The sequence below is a fragment of the Pan paniscus genome, chromosome 2 (genome assembly GCF_029289425.2).
Source record: "Pan paniscus chromosome 2, NHGRI_mPanPan1-v2.0_pri, whole genome shotgun sequence".
Classification (NCBI taxonomy): domain Eukaryota; kingdom Metazoa; phylum Chordata; class Mammalia; order Primates; family Hominidae; genus Pan; species Pan paniscus.
In genome coordinates, this window is record NC_085926.1 from 126,826,125 (window position 1) to 126,846,021 (window position 19,897).

Genomic DNA, 19,897 nt, shown 5'->3' on the forward strand with positions numbered 1-19,897 from the left:
GGTGAATCTGTAAATCATGACCTGAGTTAAAGAAGCCCGGGAAAATAGGTGCCATATGGATTCATTTATATAAAACTTGAAGATGCAAACTGATCTACAGACAAAGATTTGTGGTTGCCTGGGGATGGTGGACAGATGGATCGATCACAAAGGGGCATAGAGACTTCTGGTGAAAAAGGAAATGTTTTTATCTCGATTGTCATGTTTTCACTGACAAGTATGTCAGAACTCAACAAATTATATATTATAAATATGTGCAGGTTATTCTTCGCCAATTATGTATGTCAATAAAGTTGTTAAAGGATAAAAAATGAAGGGTTTGGCCTGCACTTTTGGGAATCTGTAGTTCTCTTAGTGACCCATGTATACAAAAATTCTTAAGTGTAGGTTATGGTGTTTTTAACAATTTATAATACTGATGAAGTTTAATTAGCAATTCAGAAGTACACTTTAATTAATTTGATGCATACAAAAGTGTGCAATTATAGGTCTAATGCTATGCTATTGATTGTTCAGTTTTGCTGTAGTGAATGTGAATTTTTATTTTAGAGATGAGACCTCACTCTGTCGCTCAGGCTGGAGTGCAGTGGTGCCATCACAGCTTACTCAACCTCCCAGGTCAAGTGATCCTTCCACCTGAGCCTCCCAAGTAGCTGAGACTACAGGCTGAATGTGAATGTTGAATGAATGAATAAATTGGTGTTAAACAGGCTAAACTATCTCAGAACTTGTGGATTGTGCTGAAAGCAGTATGGCCTCTGGCAGTGAAGTAAACCTTGGCCCAGATACTGCCATGAGGTGGCTATCTAGCTGAACATTTTAGTACAATTCTGAGACTTGCATATTTATTCTCTCATTTCCTAGAAAATACTGGCCAAAAAAAGTATGAGGAATATAAGGAGGAGGAAAAACATGAAGTTTAACATGCCTATAGAAAAATTTACATCCCATGAATGTATATAATTTGCTGCTGTTTTACACAGCAAAAGCACCCCTGTGACTAGCACCCAGATCAAGAAATAGAACACCACCTAGCTCTGGCAGCTTTTAACAATTTTATTCTGGCCGGGCGTGGTGGCTCACACCTATGATCCCAGTACTTTGCGAGGCTGTGGTGGGAAGATTGCTTGCGTTCAGGAGTTCAAGACCAGCCTGGGTAACATAGCAAGACCTCGTCTCTACTGGAAAAAAAAAAAAAAAAAAAAAAATTAGCTGGGTGTGGTGGTATATACCTGTAGTCCCAGCTTCTCATGAAGCTGAGGCAGGAGGCGCACTTGAGCCTGGGAGATTAAGGTTACGTGAGCTATGATTGTGCCACTGCACTCCAGCCTGGATATCAGAGTGAGACCTTGTCTCTAAATAAATATATAAAAATAAAATTTTTCCTGGGCTCATTACATAAAATTGAACACAGGCCAAATGACCATGACTACAGAATTTCTAGTTTTGAAAAAGTTTCTACTCTGGGATTATATATGATTAATATATAAACACTGTCCTGTTTACTTATATTTGTAGAAACATAGCTTATATTTGTTTAATCAAGATTTTCCTCTTGGCAGTGGACTCCCGAAAAATTGACCAGGAAGGGAAAATCCCAGATGAAACTTTGGAGAAATTGAAGAGCCTGGGGCTTTTTGGGCTGCAAGTCCCAGAAGAATATGGTAAGTCAAGCAAACAAGCACCCAGCCAGTTTAGCTCTTAAGAAAGCACTCTGTATTTGTCCATAACAGGTCTAGTTGCTGGAATAGATGACACCATCTGTGGTGGGCTACATGGTAGGGGTGGACTGACTGAAGGACCTGTAGGGAGGAAGTGCTCTCGGGTCCTGTGCTTCTCATCCTAGCACAGAGGAATGAGGCATGTGGTCTGGCTGGCTGTAGAGTGCAAGGCACATCGAGGTGGGAGATTGGACCAGTGGGAACCTTTGAGCAGGGTCCTTTGTCCTATGGACTGTCCCTGTAATTCTTTGAGCATCCTAGTGATGTTTTTAGCCCCCAAGTGGCAGTTCTGCCTTATTAGAGTTGGCCAGTCACTACAACTTGCCTCCCTTATGCGTTTTCTCGAGTTGGTCACCTGAATTCTGCAGAGGTTAAAGGGACAGGCAAGCAGTGTGTAGAAGGCAAGGTAGACCTTCAAGGTTCAAAGGGATAGACCACACACATGTGTGCCATTTGTGTTTACCCTCAGGCCCTTTTGATATAAAATTATAAAGGCCAAGGATGCTGCTAAGCATCTGACAATCCACAGGACAGACCCCCACAACAGAAAACAATCCATTCCAAAATGTTACAGAGCCACAGTGGAGAAGCTCTGTCCTGGAGTCCTCTGGATACTGGGCAGTGGGTCACACTATAGTTGTTGCATTTATAAAGACCTACAGCTGTGATGGAAGATTCTCACTACATGTTAATTGATTCGATGTGTGTGTAGATATCTTCATATTTAAAGTATATATCTACATATGCTTGTATGCCTAGAAAAAGTGTGGATGGAAGTATATACACAGAAATGCGCTTTCTGAGGCACAAGATTGCGAGCTTTTTTTTTTTTTTTTTTGAGACAGGGTCTCACTCTGTCATCCAGGCTGGAGTGCAGTGGTGTGGTCATAGCTCACTGTAGCCCTGAATTCCTCGGGCTCAAACAATCCTCCCACCTAAGCCTTCCAAGTAGCTGGGACTACAGGCGTGCGTCGCCATGCCTGGTGAATTTTTTTTATTTTGTAGAGCTGGGGTCCTGCTATGTTGCCCAGGCTAGTCTTGAATTCTTGGAACCAAGCAATCCTCCCACCTCAGCCTCCCAAAGCGCTGGGATTACAGGTGTAAGCCACTGTGCCCAGCCCTCGATTTTTGTTTACTTTGTACCTTTCTGTATTGTGATTTTTTTTTTTTTTTTTTTTGAGACAGAGTCTCTCTCTGTTGCCCAAGCTAGAGTGCAGTGGTGCGATCTTGGCTCACTGCAATCCCTGCCTCCCAAGTTCAAGTGATTCTCATGCCTCAGCCTCCCGAGTAGCTGGGACCACAGGCACGCACCACCACACCTGGCTAATTTTTGTATTTTTAGTAGAGACGGGGTTTTGCCATGTTGGCCAGGCTGGTCTCGAACTGTTGACCTCAGGTGATCTGCCCGCCTCAGCCTCCCAAAGTACTGGGATTACAGGTGTGAGCCACCATGCCCGGCCTGTATTGTGATTTTTTTTTTTTAATATGGTGATCTGGCATTACTTTATAATCAGAAGAAAAAAAAAAGCCAATGAAGCCTTAATGGGAGGAATCTAGGGCTGGCCTGTGATTGATGCTGGTCCATCTCTCCTAGGTGGCCTGGGCTTCTCCAACACCATGTACTCACGACTAGGGGAGATCATCAGCATGGATGGGTCCATCACTGTGACCCTGGCAGCGCACCAGGCTATTGGCCTCAAGGTCAGGTATCTGGGGATTCTGTGTGGTGCTCTCTGTAGGTCTTCTGGAGTCACATGGAGGCATAGAGGCCAGAGGCTTGGTCCCTCTGAATTGGGCCTGATATCTGACCTTCAGCCCTGCCCTTCAGTTCCCTCACTCTGGCCACACCTCATGGTGCTCAATCCTCACACACTGCCCACATGCGCAGTGGCCTTTGGGTCGCATGTCCCTTCCTTCTGAATCCACCTCCTGTCCCCATTGCCTCTGATCCACCCTTCAAGGCCCAGGTAGGGTGCCACTGTCTTCGCCTTGGGCTGGAAGTGGTCTCCTCTCCTGAGCCTTCGTCCTTCAGCCTGAGCATGCCCCCACTCTTTATGCAAGCCACCTTCTCCCCACTGGGCTTGGAGCACCTTAGGGCAGGCCCAGGGTCAACCGCCCTTACTGGCAATCTCATTACTCAGATTATTTCTGCTTAATGTTGACATCAAAGAGAGCTGAATGCACACCATGCTCGGCTCCCCCACCCCAGAGAGCACACACATTCATGCAGATGTTTAGTGAAGAGGGGGACTGTCTTTGTGGCACTGGGAGGGCAGCAGGTGGGACAGCCCTGACACTGAGCACCTTCTTTAGGATAGGCTTGGTTCCAGCACTCCTGTGTCTTCACATTGCATCATCCAGACCCTGTCAGTGGGTGGGAGTGGCCCAGTTTGTGGATGACAAGATGGAGGAGGCTTTCTTTGGAAAGGGATATCCTTTGCCCAAGACCACTAGTCTGGGAAATGAAGGAACTGATATGAAAGTTTTGGACACAGACTGCAAAGCACTGTGGGTCGCACAGGCTCACGGCACTGGCATGTGCGCCCTGACCGTCTCCTCAGCAGCTTGGCTCCCTGGGCTCTGCCTGTGGCCGCTTGCTCTGAGTTCTTGCTGTCTTCTCTTGCCCGAAGTAAATATTTGCCTCAGAAAGGAAATGTTTCACAAACACCTCATGCTCTCCTTTCTCCCCACAGCTGACATTAGTCTGTGTCTGTTTTGTTTAGGGGATCATCTTGGCCGGCACTGAGGAGCAGAAAGCCAAATACTTGCCTAAACTGGCATCCGGGGAGCACATTGCAGCCTTCTGCCTCACGGAGCCAGCCAGGTCTGTCTCTGCACAAAACGTTATCCCTCAGCAGCTGTGATGTTGCCCAAGATTCACTGGGGCAAGGGGCTGTTGGTTTTGTTGAGTAGCTGACTTTTCCTTCTTTCCAAAATCTTGCAAAGCATCAACTCAGCAACTGTTCTTGCCATTCCTCTTATCTTCACCTTATTTCTCTGTCCCAGTGAGACTTGCAAGTGAGATACCACGCTTGACAGCACTTATTAAATAAATTTTTGTGGTTTACAACACACCTTGACATACAATATAGTAATAACGTTCCGGCTTCAAAGCACCTTTCAGAATATATAGCGTGGGTGGTACTGCTCCCACTTACACATTAGGAGCTGAGGTTCAGTGAGGCTGTGTGATCTGCTGGATGGAGCAGGGCTGCGGCAGCACTCGGGACTCTGATGATAAGTCCATCACCTGGACCATCCTCCATCCTGCTTCACTTTGCATGAGAACCTGGGAACAGTCATCCTTCCTGGGGTGCCCAGAACTCATCCTCACAGGACCTCAGATGAGCCCATTGCAAGCACCCATTTCCATGTTTAAACCTAAGCCCAAGTTGTTTTCACTGCCGCTTTTTTACGTGATGTATTGAAGCAGAGGTCGGCTAAATCCAGCCTCCTGCCTGTTTTTTATAAATAAGTTTTGTTTGTTTGTTTGTTTGTTTTTGAGACAGGGTCTTGCTGTGTCACCCAGGCTGGAGTGCAATGGCTCAATCTCATCTCACTGCAACCTCCGCCTTCAAGCGATTCTTCTGCCTCAGCCTCCCGAGTAGCTGGGACTACAGGCATGCCCCACCACACCCAGCTAATTTTTGTAATTTTAGTAGAGACGGGGTTTCACCATGTTGGCCAGGTCTCAATCTCTTGACCTCGTGAACCACCTGCCTCAGCCTCATGTTCTATTAATAGCAGCAGAGTTGAGGAGGTGAGACAGACATCCTGTAGCTTGGAAAGCTGAATATGTTATCTGACCCTTCATTTTAAAAGTTTGCTGACCTCTTACAAGTACTAAAACCTCCATTTTCAGGCCCTCAAAAGCATTCATATTTATTCCCAGTATTCTCCCTTGACCACATCTTTCTGCATCTGCAGTGGGAGCGATGCAGCCTCAATCCGGAGCAGAGCCACACTAAGTGAAGACAAGAAGCACTACATCCTTAATGGCTCCAAGGTAGGGTTCCTTCCCCATGGCCACATCAGGGTCTCAGTCACAACCTTCACTGCCACTGAGTGAGCACTCTCCACACACCAGGGATTGTACCTGCTGCTGTAGCACCAACTACCTTCTTGAGCTGCTTTTATGTGTTTGTTTTTAATTTTTTTTAGTTTTTTTAATTTGAGACGGAGTCTCTGTCACCCAGGCTGGAGTGCAGTGGTGTAATGTCAGCTCACTGAAACTTCTGCCTCCCAGGTTTCCAATGATTCTCCTGCCTTAGCCTCCTGGGTAGCTGGGATTAGAGGTGCGTGTCACCACTCCTGGCTAATTTTTGTATTTTCAGTAGAGATGGAGTTTCACCATGTTGTCCAGTCAGGTCTTGAACTCCTGACCTCAAGTGATCTGCCCACCTCGGCCTCCCAAAGTGCTGAGTTTACAGGCAATGAGCCACTGTGCCTGGCTTGTAAACCCAAAAAATCTTTAAATTTTTTGTTACACAAAGTTTCAGACATATTCTGTGTGCCGGGCTGGCCCTAACTCCAGCAGTCACCTGCTTATGGCCACTGTGCCTCTTCCAGCAGCATCGCCACCTCCAGATCGCATGGTAACAATCTCAGCATGCCTCTCTAAAAGACAGGAGTTTTTTTTGTTTGTTTGTTTTTGTTTTTTAATAAACACAAAGCCGTAATACCCTTATCACATTTTAAAAATTGATAATTTCTCTTTTCTTTTGAGACAGGGTCCCGCTCTGTCACCCAGGCTGGAGTGCAGTGGCACGATCTTGGCTCACTGCAGCCTCAACTTCCTGGGCTCAGGTGATTCTCCTACCTCAACCTCCCAAGCAGCTGGGAGTACAGGCACACAGCTAACTCTTTGTATTTTTTTTTTTTTGGTAGAGATGGGTTTTCACCGTGTTGCCCAGGTTGGTCTCAAACTCCGGGGCTCAAGTGATCTGCCCACCTCGGCCTCCCAAAGTGCTGGGATTACAGGCGTGAGCCACTGTGCCCAGCTAATAATTTCTTACATCTATCAGCATTCAAATATCCCTGATTGCCTCATACCTATTTTTGGTTTAACTGTTTGCTTGAATTAAGATCCACACAAGTCCCATCTGTTGCTGTTTGTTAAGGAGTCTGTTTCTGCCTCTGTCTCCCTCTGTTTCCTTTCCTCCTCCTCACCACCCTCCCGCCTTCTCTTTTTTCATTTCTTTGTAGAATTAACAAATAAATGTTGTGTGTATTTACATCTACAACATGATGTTTTGATATATGTATACCTTAAGAAATGATTAAACCCTTTCTTTCTTGAAGAAATGCAGTTGTCTGGCGGTGGAGCCTGAGCTGTCTGACAACTTTGGATGTTCTTTCCCCCGCCCCCGCCTCCACCCGGCCATCCATGTCCCTTGGGAAAATCCATGCTCTGGGGAAAGTGGGCTGAGCCCTGTCCTCTATTCACTCATGCTTGGTTGGCTTCTGCAGAGCCAAGGACCCTGCATGTCTGGCCTGAGGTCTGACTGGCAGCTGGAGCTTGATGGACAAAGACAGAGCTGAGGTGGGTCACATAGGGGTTTGGTTTTCTCCAAAGTCCATCTTTCTGTCCTCAGGTCTGGATTACTAATGGAGGACTGGCCAATATTTTTACTGTGTTTGCAAAGACTGAGGTCGTTGATTCTGATGGATCAGTGAAAGACAAAATCACAGCATTCATAGTAGAAAGAGACTTTGGTGGAGTCACTAATGGGAAACCCGAAGATAAATTAGGCATTCGGGGCTCCAACAGTAAGTAGCTCCTGTGCGCGCGCGCGCGCGTGTGTGTGTGTGTGTGTGTAAGGGGGAGACTGGCCCTTGACTCTGTCCAAATAGCAAGATAAAATGAGATTTAAACACTTTCAGTTTTTGTTAAGCATTTTAAAAAGATCAAATTAAGAATGCCACTTGGGCTTTTTCTTTGTTCCTGCAGCTGAGTGCTGCTCACTTGAAGGCCTGCTGGTCATCCCCTGCTGTAGCTGCCCTAGCAGACACACCACCTTAGAGCTCAGCTTACAGTCCCCAGCCTTTAGTTGTCTCAGTCTGCAGTGCCTGGCAGCCTGCTTCAGGCTGTGAGTTGGGTTCAGGTCCATCTGGGTTCAGGTCCATCTGGAGGCTTGTTCTTAGAGCAGATCATAAGCACCTAAGGGGCCAAGCCAAGCCATATAAGTACTATTTTTGCCGTGGGAGACATAGTCTCCCTCTGTCACCCAGCCTGGAATGCAGTGCTGTGATCTCAGCTCACTGCAACCTCTGCCTCCTGGGTTCGAGTGATTCTCCTGTCTCAGCCTCCCAAGTAATTGGGACTACAGGCGTGCACCACCACACCTGGCTAATTTTTGTATTTTTTGTAGAGATGGGGTTTCAACATGTTGCCCAGACTTGTCTTGAACTCCCGAGCTCAGGCAGTCTACCTGCCTCAGCCTCCCAAAGTGCTAGGATTACAGGTGTGAGTTACCATACCTGGCCACTTTTTTTTGGTTTGTTTTTTTTGAGACGGAGTCTCGCTCTGTCGCCCAGGCTGGAGTGCAGTGGCACTATCTTGGCTCACTGCAAGCTCCGCCTCCCGGGTTCACGCCATTCTCCTGCCTCAGCCTCCCGAATAGCTGGGACTACAGCTGCCTGCCACCACGTCCGGCTAATTTTTTCTATTTTTTAGTGGAGATGGGGTTTCACCATGTTAGCCAGGATGGCCTCGATCTCCTGACCTCGTGATCCGCTCACCTCAGCCTCCCAAAGTGCGTGAGCCACCACACCCGGCCTTTTTTTTTTTTTTTAATAGAGATGAGGTCTTGCTATGTTGTCCTGGTTGGTCTCGAACTCCTGGGTTCAAGTGATCTTCCTGCCTCTGCCTCCCAAAATGCTGGGATTATAGGCATGAGCCACCATACCTGACCGACCCTAAAACACATTTAAGGTCTCTGTTCATGTTGGGTCAGCTCTTTGTATTGGCCACAGGAAGTCACATGGTCATACCTAGCAGGCAGGGAAAGGGAGGGAGGTCCATCCCTCCTCACAGTGGGAGAGTGCTACAGTTAGATTGCAGGGGTGTGATTGTGTTAGAGTTAAGAATTGAGACCAGTGGTCCCAGTCTACCCTAAGGCTTCAGGAAATGCTGTTCTTTCCCTCACTTTGCTTGTTCTGGCTCTTTATATGCCTGGTTCTTTTCATTCGTAAACTTCTGCTAAATGTCACCTTAGAAAAGTCTGACATAGTCCTTAATAAAAATATTATTATCCACCCCCTTGCCAACCTCCATTTCTCTTTATCGTGATGCCCTATTTATTTCATCCATAGCACTGATCACAATATTACATTGTTTTGTTTATAGCTTTTGTCTCCCAAATCAAAGTATGAGCCTCCACAAAGATAGGAACTTTGTCTTTCTATACTGTCCTACCAAACATTGGATGGATGGATGGATGGATGGATGGATGGATGGATGGATGGATGAATGGATGAATTGCCTGCTTGCAGGTCAGATGCAGAGTGGTTTGCATTGTCAGATGAGATCTTAAATTTCATGTGTTTCAGCTTGTGAAGTCCATTTTGAAAACACCAAGATACCTGTGGAAAACATCCTTGGAGAGGTCGGAGATGGGTTTAAGGTGAGTTGCCAGCCACAGCCCCTTGTACCAGGTAGTGTCATGAGTGCAGTTTGTCGGCCCCCAGCTTTTGCCCTATCCCTGCTCGTAGCAGAGTAGCCTGTGCATGGCAGGTGACTTTGCATGGTTATCTGTTGGGAAATTGGCAAAATGGACACTGGAAAATTGGCTGGCTCCTAGAAGAAGTGTATGGTAAGGATTGGGAATCTCCCTTCACCTCTGAGGCCCTATTCGCCTCGAGCGGAGGCTAAGATTCCCTTCTGCAGTGGGTATGAGAAAGCAGCCTGTGGGCTCTGGTGAATCTCAAGCTCTGTGTACCACAACCCTGGTCTGCATCCCTGCCCTACTCTTTTCTTTTTGGACTAAGACTTATTTTTATCAAGAGATGATTCATATGACAAAGGACTCACCATTTAAAAATATTATTTCAGTGGTTTTTAGTATATTCACTATGTTGTTCAAATATCTCACACAGAACATTTCCTCACCCCAAAAAGAAATGTTGTACCATCCAGTATGACCCTTACCCCATCCCTTGGCTGCTACTCTTTTACTTTATGTCCCTATGGATTTACCTGTTTGGAACATTTCATAAAAATGCAGTCATATACAAGATCCAGTCTTTGGTGACAGGCTTCTCTCACATTGCGTGATGTTTTCAAGGTTCATCTCTCTCATAGCATGAATGAGTAATTCATTCCTTTTATGGCTGAATTCTCTTCTGTTGAGTGGAGATACCACATTTTGTTCATCCATTCACCAGCTGATGGACATTGGGGTTGTTACCGCTTTTGGCTGCTATCAGTAATGCTACTTATGAACATTCATGTCAAGTTTTAATGTGGAAATAACGTTTTCAGGTATTTTGATTTATGCCTAAAAGTAGAATTTCTGTTTGGCCCCAGTTGGTCTTGAACTCCTGGGCTCAAGCGATCCTCTTGCCTTGGCCTTCCAAAATGCTGGTACTACAGGCGGGAGCCACCATGCCCAGCTCTGGCATGGTCCTTTGGAATAACGTTCAGTGGTCTTGTGTGTGGGGATGTTGGTGGAGCTGCAACAGTGACTGAACCACCTTGTTCTGAGGCATTAGGATGGTGCTTTCTCCCAGCTTGAGGGAAGGCAAGCTGATCCACCTGGCCTGGTTTCGTTGCGGCCTCCTCCCTCTGCCTCCTTCAGGGCCCCTGGGCTCTCCCTGTTCTCCCTGCAGGTGGCCATGAACATCCTCAACAGCGGCCGGTTCAGCATGGGCAGCGTTGTGGCTGGGCTGCTCAAGAGATTGATTGGTAGGTAAGTTAGGGACAAGGCCCTTTGTGCCCCACCCCCTGCTGCCCCGGCTCCAGCCCTGGAGGCTCTGCCATTCCCCCGGCCCCTTCCAGGCCAGTGCTGAACCAGGCTACCAGCCTGAGCTCAGTCCCTGGGCTTTTGTGGAGACCAGAGGGTCTCCTCAGCCTGCCCCTGAGGTTTGTTGTCTTCCGCATTCCTCTGTTTCACCTCCACACGGGTGATGCCGACTGGGGGACAGGCTTTCTGTCTGGGGTGGGGATGGGGATTGGGGAATGGGCTGTCTGTCTGGAGTGAGAGGTTGCCACTGACCAGTAGGAGCAGAGCTGCTTGGTGAGCACACACCAAGAACCAGGCTTCCAGGATACACGGCCTCTGGTTCCCAAGGTCCGTGCCTCCTGGGTGACTCTGCACGGTGGGTGGGGAGTAGGATCGGGTTTGGAACCCAGGTCCCTGGGCCCCTGGATCTTACCTTTGTTCTCTTCTGTCAGAATATCCCAAACCTCCATTTTCCTTTGCCAGTGAACTTAGAACAGCCCTGTAACCATCCTGGTTGTGGTGGAAGCATTTGTGGGGAAATGGGGGTACCCGGGGCAGCACACCCCTAAGTGCTTTATGAAGCTCCTCTTTGGTGCCAGGCTCTGGGCCTGTTTTGGCTTCCCTCCATTTTAGAGATGAGAAGACAGAGACTCAGAGAGGGCAAGCGATTTGTTCCAGACTGTGCTCCTGGACCCAAAATGAAAGCTGTCAGGCTCCAGGCTCAGGGCTCTTCTTACTCAGGCACAAGGCCTCTGGGGAGCTCCTCTGCCGGGGCTCTGAGTGGGGCTCGGCCCTCTACACCTCCTGAGTGCACCACACCTGGGAGAGCCTGTGGAGGACATGGCTACGGCGGGGCGGGGGTGCTTCTGCCTGGGAGAGGCGCCATGTCACTCTTGGGCCCTTAGAGCTCAGCACTTTGTCACAGCCACACACCTGGAAGCCCCAGCCTGAGTATTCAAGCCAGGCGGCCCCACCTGCTTTGGTCACTGCACGGGGTGTGAGCCTGCACCACCTCTGTCTGGGGCCTCTGTGCCTGGCTTTGTGCGAGGCGCCCTCCCCCTTCCACCTGGTTGCATCTTCACAGCGACTCTGAGGTGGGGGATGGTGTTCAGGGAGGTGTCGCACTTGGCCTGAGGCATAGCCTGTAAGAACCATTGCCAGGATTCAAGTCTGTATCTGACGCCAAACTCTGTGTGTGGGTGCCATGAGGAGGGGTGGTTCTCCTCTGACCCACGGGTGCTGGCAAGTGGGGGTGCCAGCTTCTGGGGTATTTGACCTCAGCAGACACGCTTCTCACAGTGCCCGCCTGTGGGAAGGGTAAGGATGATGGCCATAGGAAATCATGTTTGAACCACAGAAATATTCCAGTTCATTCTAATAACTCTGCTCTTCCTCAGAAATGACTGCTGAGTACGCCTGCACAAGGAAACAGTTTAACAAGAGGCTCAGTGAATTTGGATTGATTCAGGTACCAGTGGTTGAGTACTGTATTTGTGCATTTCACTGTGTGACATGAACGGTGTGTTCTTTTGATGTCTCTGTACTGGTGACTTCTGTGGTGATTTGGGAAGAAGACTAGTTGAGGCTTTATTTGACACGGGTCACTGGGCTTGCTTCTCTTGGGCATTGAGGCTTCTGACTTAATTACTTTCTCTCCTGTTTCACAGATTTGGCTCTCAGCACATGCAAATTGTTTCTTGTGTTTTTTCTGAACACTCCAGGAGAAATTTGCACTGATGGCTCAGAAGGCTTACGTCATGGAGAGTATGACCTACCTCACAGCAGGGATGCTGGACCAACCTGGCTTTCCCGACTGCTCCATCGAGGCAGCCATGGTGAAGGTAACCCTGGCATAGCCAGAGAGCTGACGCTGGAGGGAGGCTTGGGAAATCTCCCTCACTGTGACCTTTCAAGCCCATGCTGTTGCCTGTCATCTTCCTCCTGTCATCTTCCTCCTGTCATTGATCCAGTATTTATGATGCACTTGCCCTGTGTAGCACTCCAGGGATAGGCAGGCAGCGGGGAGCAGCAGTAGGGAAGTGTCCAGTGGGCCAGTGGATCAGCAGTTTATAGCAGAAGGAGACCGTTATGATAATATCCTTTTAGAGTAATAACATTACATCTGGCTTGTGTGAAAAAGACTTCTTTTTTCCTTAGTCTATGGCCTTCCTACTTTCTGGTATCAAAACTTTATCTTAAAAACTAAGCATATGGCAGGGCGCGGTGGCTCACACCTGTAATCCCAGCACTTCGGGGGGCCGAGGTGGATGGATCACCTGAGGTCTGGAGTTCAAGACCAGCCTGGCCAACATGGTAAAACCCCATCTCTACTAAAAACACAAAAAATTAGCCGGGCATAGTGGCGGGCAACTGTAACCCCAGCTACTTGGGAAGCTGAGGCAAGAGAATCACTTGAACCCGGTGGGGGCGGAGGTTGCAGTGAGCCGAGGTTGTGCCATTGCACACCAGCCTGGGCAACAAGAGCAAAACTCCATCTCAAAAAAAAAAAAAGTGTATGAGCCTGAGCAACATGGCGAAACCCCATCTCTACAAAAAATACAAAAATTAGCTGGCATGGTGGCACACGCCTGTAGTCCCTGCTACCTGGGAGGCTGAGGTGGGAAGAGCATCTTATTTGGTTGAGGTAGATACTAGAATTTGCTTTTGTTTTGTTGAGGGTGGAGGGTGTCATTTTTTAGCTGTAATAAAAAAGATGGCCATACTTGGGGGGACCCTACTTTGTGCCCCCCACAATTGTTTTTAAGCTGGTCTCTGGAATTGAGCTCTTGAGAGAAATAGTGAGAGGTATGGCAGCTTACAGAAGCAAACATCCTGGTGTCGGCAGGAGAGTCTACCTAAAAGGTTGGGATCCTGAAGTGGCAAGGTCCCTAAAAAAATAAAAAAAACAAAAAGGCTGGGCATCTTGGACCATGTTTGAGTCTTTTCTAGGTGCAGTCTGTGTACTGGGTGCATTTGCATGTGTTTTATCATCTCGTTTTCTTGTCACCCTTGAACAGTGACCACAGACATTAGTTTGCTGTAGGCCAGCCTCTTCCAGATGCTAAGCCTAGGGCTAAACATGGCAGTATGTTTGCCCCCAAGGCACTTATAGTGTGCACAGACAGAAAGAAGTCACGGCCGCTGGGGCTTGGCAGGAACAGGTCAGGTTTTCTCGGGAAGGGGAGATCTTAGGTGGGTTTTAAAGGAACAGGAGCTCAGCCAGGTGCAGATAGGGTGAAGACAGGCCCAGAGGTACAGAAGGTCATGGTGGGGTAGGGAACACAAGCTGGCCAGTGTGGTCACGGAAGGCAAAGGACTTGACCACATCACCCTTCAAGTTCCTCCCTGGCCGATCTCCTCCCCAAGCCCGGGTGCCTCCCATGCCTCCCCAGCCACCCAGCTCCCTGCAGCGTAGGTCCTCCTTTTGGAAAGGATTCAGTGTGACACCCCACAGGTGTTCAGCTCCGAGGCCGCCTGGCAGTGTGTGAGTGAGGCGCTGCAGATCCTCGGGGGCTTGGGCTACACAAGGGACTATCCGTACGAGCGCATACTGCGTGACACCCGCATCCTCCTCATCTTCGAGGTGAGTGGCCCCGCCACCAGCTAAGCTGTGCTCCACCCCCACCCTGCCTGGTCCTAAAGATGCTGCTCAGGGCCTTGCAGAGGCCCCCGCAGCCCAGGGCTGGGTCGCATGCTCTCAGGGGCTCTCCTAGCCCTGGCACGTCTCCTTCCCGATTGCTGCCCTCCATGAAGTCACAAGCCTGAGGAGTCAGTTCAGTTAGCATGTGCCAGGTGGCAGGGGAGGGAATTGGGGCCACAGAGATGACTTCGGGTGCTGTGTTCTGATTGTGCAGCAGGGCCGACCAAGGGAGATGACAGAGTGTAAAGAGGCAGGGAGCGGGCATCCTCCAGAGGCAGCCAGAGTTTTGTGAAGCATGCGCTCCTGGCTCCTAGGGGCAGAAAGAAAGGGCTTCAACCAGGGCCGGGTGGAGGGCAGTTTGTCCCTAAGGGCAGGGTAATAGAGCGCGCCAGGCCCAGATGGGACTGATCTGCTGGCACAAGGTGAATGAAGAGAGAGTGAAGGGCTTTCTGGGAGCAGCAGTCAGCCCTGCTAGGTGGGCTGGGGCAGGCAGTGGGTTTGGGGGTGTTGAAGAAGGTATATGGGAAGGCTAAAAAAGTAGCCAGACTGTGGAGGACCTTGATTGACAGCAGAGGAATTTGGAAGCCACAAAACGTCTTTAAGCAGGGCATTATTTGGTTGTATCTGTGTTGTGGGAAATGCCCCCAGGGGCTCAGCAAGTGCTGGACATGTGGACGGGGCTCATGTGGAGAGTGAGTTGCAGGGATGAGGCCGGAGACCAGGGGCTCTCCTGCTGGGAGGGAGGGGCTAGACCTAAGAGAGCACAGCAGGATGAGTGGGATATGACGGTGGGCATGGGTATACAGGAGGCAGGCCTGAGACAGGGAGAGGGTTTGGGCCTGAGCAGCAGGTCTGGTGATGAGAGGCATCATCAGCCTCTGGGAGTATAGTCTTGTCTCCTGGGCCATCCTGCCCAGTGGGAGGCCTCCTTGGCTGCTTTTGTTCCCGGCCTACCCATTGGGTTCCAGCCATCTCCACTGTTGCAGTGGACATACGGGGCAAGGGCCAGCCTGAGGGCACTGGAGTGGTCTCAGCCCTGCAAAGGGTCTTCTCCAAAGGCCCTTCCCTTAGCCTGGGAGGGTTGGGGTTCTCCAGGGCTGGGGTGGTCAGCAGGGTTCAGGAAGCCCTCAAGGCCTTGGAAGAACACAGGGCTCTCGATGTAGGGTGGGAGCTCCTGTCTGCAGCCTGCTCGGAGCTGGGTGGTCCTGCCAGGAGGCCCCTGCAGTCTCCCCTTTTCCTGTAGGGAGTCCTGCTGTCCGTGATGTCAGCCTGACTGCAGGGGACAGTCCTCAGTCCCTGGTGCTGGCTGTGTAGCCTGGGTCAGGCCCCTGCACCTGACACACAGTTCCATTGTGCAGAGTGGGCAGAAGCCCACTGGCCTCTCACTGATCAGAATCATGGGTTGGGGGAGTGGGGAGCATGTGGCCCTCTGGGTGTGTTGACACCTGGCACTGAGGAGGTTCTAGCTGCCACTCAGCAATTTCTGGCTTCCGTGAGGAATCTGGCCTCCACCTGGAGCCAGCAATGTCTGTCTGGCACTGGCTGAGCCCCAGGCATCAGCCCCCCTCACCACCCGGGGAAAGCTGGTTTCCATTTTACAGAGGACCTGGAGACTTGGAGAAAGGCTTGACACACGTGAGGCTGGTCACGGAGAGGTGGGGAGTCCCAGTGGGAGCTCCTGGCCATCTGGTCACCTCCCTCCTCATCCCTGTGCACTCCCTGAGCCCTGGTCAGAGCCCTGCTCCCAGCTACTTCAGGAGCAGTGGCTTTTGTGGCAATGGGCAAGCAGGCAGTGGGCGGCCCTAGCCAGCACATGTGGCACTACCATGGCTGCCTGGCCGGGGGGCAGCCTTTGACCTCTACACTACTGGCCACAGGGAACCAATGAGATTCTCCGGATGTACATCGCCCTGACGGGTCTGCAGCATGCCGGCCGCATCCTGACTACCAGGATCCAGTAGGTGCCATTGTCACCGTGTGCTTCTCAGGTCCCATACCTGCCCAGCAGGGGCCAGTCCAGGGCAGTGGGAGGAAAGAGCTGCCTTGACCTGGAGTGGGGGCATGGGGGTGTGGCGCAGCCTTGTGGAGGGGACCTTCCCCTGTGGTAGTGGGGGGCTTGCTGCCCAGGGAAGCCCTCGCTGCCCTGCCCTTGTGGCCACACCACCCTACAGCTTCAGCATAAATACCGTATCCCTCATCTGGTCCCTCACACTAGAGGCAGCTGGTTTTTCAGAACCTGAAGAATGAGAGGTGTCCCTTTAAAGGTGCCAGGCCTCACAGCCAACATAAGCCAGTGTTTCTCTTCTCTGCCCTTCTTCCCCTCATGCTCCCCTCCACCCCCACCCTAGGGGCACAGTAATCCAAAATCACTGCTGGAGGCCAAGTACAGGTTGCTAGTAGCATTTTGTCTCCTTCACAGGAGACAGCTGCTGGGAAGCTGGCTGTGACTCCACCCCTCATGGGGGAGCACATGTGTGGCTCCCCTGAGGAGACTGGCTGCTCTCTGGCAGGTGGTGGGTTTGGGGGGGTTCAGGCTGTAGCCAGGGGCCCGGCATACCCAGGCCAGAGTGGGGCACGGAGCTTCTGGGTGCCGAATGGGCCACGTTGCTGGACAGTGAGAGCCAGCAGCGAGGCCTCCAGTCACAGGACCATGGACTTTCTGCAGTGAGCTTAAACAGGCCAAAGTGAGCACAGTCATGGATACCGTTGGCCGGAGGCTTCGGGACTCCCTGGGCCGAACTGTGGACCTGGGGCTGACAGGCAACCATGGAGTTGTGCACCCCAGTCTTGCGGTGAGTGGGCCTAACAGGCATACCCCCTATTTCAATGCCCTCCTGCCAGATCTCCTCGTGGCAGAAAAGATCTCACTGTGGGGGGTCTGGGCTTCTCCAGGGGAAGTTGGGGAACACCAGCTAGTCCATGACACCCTGGATTGCTTCCCCCAGATGGGGCATCTCTGCCTGGTACCCGGGCTGTGAGACAGGACAGGGCACTGTAGGGATGAGGTGCTGAACTGAGTCCTGTCTTGGTTAATAGGACAGTGCCAACAAGTTTGAGGAGAACACCTACTGCTTCGGCCGGACCGTGGAGACACTGCTGCTCCGCTTTGGCAAGGTAACCAGGCCCTCCCAGGCCTGGGTCGCAAGTGGTCCTCCAATTTGGCCAGCATTCATGAGACTACTTTTTGTCAAGCATCCTTTGGGACCAGGCCTAGAACAGAAATCTTGATCACCCTGGAGGGATGGGGTGGTGAGGTCAGGCTGACTTTGTCAGCCTGGGGCCCACTTAGCTACTCGGACGGGTACCCTTGCTGGGTGAGTTTTCTGCAGTGTTTTTCTGTGCACCTTTCAGGTAGAGAGGCTCCCTAGAATCGGGAGGGCAGCTCCACCTGGGGCCTGAATCTAGGGACCTGATTGGTGGGGCCCTTGCTGCTGAAGGTGACAGTAGCACAGTAAGCACTGGCTTCTGGTCTCAGCCAAGCTTCTGGGACCTGGTCTTGCCTTAACCCCTCCCTGAATCTAGAGCTCAAAGAGAAGGGAAAACAGAAGGTGGCTGGGAGCCGTTCTCCCACAACCTGAAGAGAAAGGTGTTATTGACTCCACTTTCTCAAGGAACACAGGAGACTAAGACAGGCAAAGATGCAGCCCAGGGAGGGACCGTGTGGGGGACTGGTCTAGGTAGTGAGTCCCCACTTGGAGCCTCTGTGATCCCAGACCATCATGGAGGAGCAGCTGGTACTGAAGCGGGTGGCCAACATCCTCATCAACCTGTATGGCATGACGGCCGTGCTGTCGCGGGCCAGCCGCTCCATCCGCATTGGGCTCCGCAACCACGACCACGAGGTGAGCCCAGCCCAGCCTCACACAGGGCCTGGCTGCTGCCATCTGTCCTGCTGCACTTTAATGAAGTTGATTGTTGAGGAGGGTGTGGTCGGGTGTGGGGGAGGCTGTGCAGGTTCACCATGCGGTGGCCGTGGGAGGGTCTGTGCTGCTCAGGAGATGGGGCCATTCCCTTTCTTCTTCCTGACTGAGAGAAGAGGGGTTGAGTGACAGGGGTTCCTGATCCCAGTGCCCCTACCCCCAGCAAGGGACAGACCCTGCACATTGCCCGCTGTGCTGGAGGGAGGCGGGTGCAGTCTCTGAGGACCCACTGTATACCAGGATCTCTGCCTGCACTTTCCAGAGCACCTGCAGATACCAGGATTGTGACATCTGCCTTTCAGAGGAAACAGGGTCAGAGATGTTGAGTCACTTGCTGTTGGGGAAAGGCTGTATCCACAGGGCTGGAATTAGAACCCAAGACGGGGTGACTCCTGTGCCAGGCCTTGTGACCCCTGCCATGCTACCCAGTTTGGCTGATAGGCTGGGTTTTTGAAGCTCAGAGGTCTGATTCCAGGAATTTGGGCATATCTTTTCTGTCCTCGGTTCTGGCAGGTTCTCTTGGCCAACACCTTCTGCGTGGAAGCTTACTTGCAGAATCTCTTCAGCCTCTCTCAGCTGGACAAGTGTGAGTGGCATGTCTTGGGGGAGGGAAGGAAGGGCCCACTTCTAGGCCCCTATTGATGGTGAGCTGTTTCTGGACCCTGTCAAGCTACCAGAGTCTGCTAGCTACTCACAGACCTCTGCCTTGAGCGAGGGCCTGGGTAGGCCTGGGCTTAGCTGCAGCAGTGCCCACCGGGCACTGTAGGTGCATACCTGCCCCATTCACCAAGGCAGTTGTATGTATATATGTGTGTGTGTATGTATGTATTTATTTCGAGATGGAGTTTCGCTCTTGTTGCCCAAGCTGGAGTGTAATGGCGCAGTCTTGGCTCCCTGCAAACTCCACCTCTTGGGTTCAAGCGATTCTTCTGCCCCAGCCTCCCAAGTAGCTGGGATTACAGGCGCACGCCACCACGCCCGGCTAATTTTTTGTATTTTTAGTAGAAACAGGGTTTCACCATGTTAGCCAGGCTGGTCTCGAACTCCTGACCTCAGGTGATCTGCCTGCCTCAGCCTCCAAAAATGCTGGGATTACAGGCATGAGCCACCGCGCCGGGCCTGCCAAGGCAATTTTAGGTTGAGCAAGTGCAGAGCCCTTTGCGCAGGACCCCTGGCATCTGCCCTGCATGCCTGGCTGTATTCTCTTTTTTTTTTTTTGGAGACATAGTCTCACTTTGTCACCCAGGCTGGCTGGAGTGCAGTGGCATGATCTTGGCTCACTGCAACCTCCACCTCCTGGGTTCAAGCAACTCCTGTGCCTCAGCCTCCTGAGTAGTTGGGATTACAGGCATGCACCACCATGCCCAGCTAATATTTGTATTTTTAGTAGAAACAAACAGGGTTTCACCATGTTGGCCAAGCTGGTCCCCAACCCCTGACCTCAGGTGATCCGCCCACCTTGGCCTCCCAAAGTGCTGGGATTACAGGCATAAGCCACTGTGCCCAGCCCTGGCTGTATTCTTGAAGCTGCCCAGGGAAGGCTCACGAAGGGAGGAGCACCTGGTTGTACCTGATTCTGGAGACAGCATTTTACCTGCCCCTTTACCCACTGTACTCCATCCAAAATGACCCTGCAGTGCCCTGCAGAGGTCTCAGGCCTTGGCCTAGAGAACA

At 51.0% G+C, this 19,897-nt stretch overlaps 2 protein-coding genes across 21 annotated transcripts in view; one reads left to right on the forward strand and one right to left on the reverse strand.

Annotated features, from left to right (window-relative positions):
• ACAD9 (acyl-CoA dehydrogenase family member 9) overlaps positions 1–19,897 on the forward strand; it is a 33,644-nt gene that overhangs the window by 12,516 nt on the left and 1,231 nt on the right. For 3 of the 7 annotated variants that reach the window (XM_063602565.1, XM_063602567.1, XM_055110419.2), the window contains 16 exons: positions 1,563–1,664; positions 3,316–3,422; positions 4,445–4,545; positions 5,231–5,341; positions 5,649–5,727; positions 7,316–7,490; positions 9,273–9,346; positions 10,551–10,626; positions 12,061–12,131; positions 12,385–12,504; positions 14,118–14,246; positions 16,181–16,260; positions 16,969–17,095; positions 17,340–17,417; positions 18,017–18,145; positions 18,737–18,809. In XM_063602565.1, the coding sequence (XP_063458635.1) occupies positions 1,563–1,664; positions 3,316–3,422; positions 4,445–4,545; positions 5,231–5,341; positions 5,649–5,727; positions 7,316–7,490; positions 9,273–9,346; positions 10,551–10,626; positions 12,061–12,131; positions 12,385–12,504; positions 14,118–14,246; positions 16,181–16,260; positions 16,969–17,095; positions 17,340–17,417; positions 18,017–18,145; positions 18,737–18,809 (1,632 nt within the window). Of the gene's footprint in view, positions 1–1,562; positions 1,665–3,315; positions 3,423–4,444; positions 4,546–5,230; positions 5,342–5,648; positions 5,728–7,315; positions 7,491–9,272; positions 9,347–10,550; positions 10,627–12,060; positions 12,132–12,384; positions 12,505–14,117; positions 14,247–16,180; positions 16,261–16,968; positions 17,096–17,339; positions 17,418–17,914; positions 18,146–18,736; positions 18,810–19,897 lie in introns of those variants that run through there. The other 4 variants (XM_003829408.4, XM_003829409.4, XM_034957306.3 and 1 more) reach the window with 2 other exon arrangements.
• Positions 17,848–19,897, reverse strand: part of CFAP92 (cilia and flagella associated protein 92 (putative)) — a 121,005-nt gene continuing 118,955 nt past the window's right edge. For all 14 annotated transcript variants that reach the window (XM_055110414.1, XM_055110406.1, XM_055110405.1 and 11 more), the window contains one exon: positions 17,848–18,329. In XM_055110414.1, the coding sequence (XP_054966389.1) occupies positions 18,295–18,329 (35 nt within the window). In that variant the 3' untranslated portion in view covers positions 17,848–18,294. The remainder of the gene's footprint in view (positions 18,330–19,897) is intronic.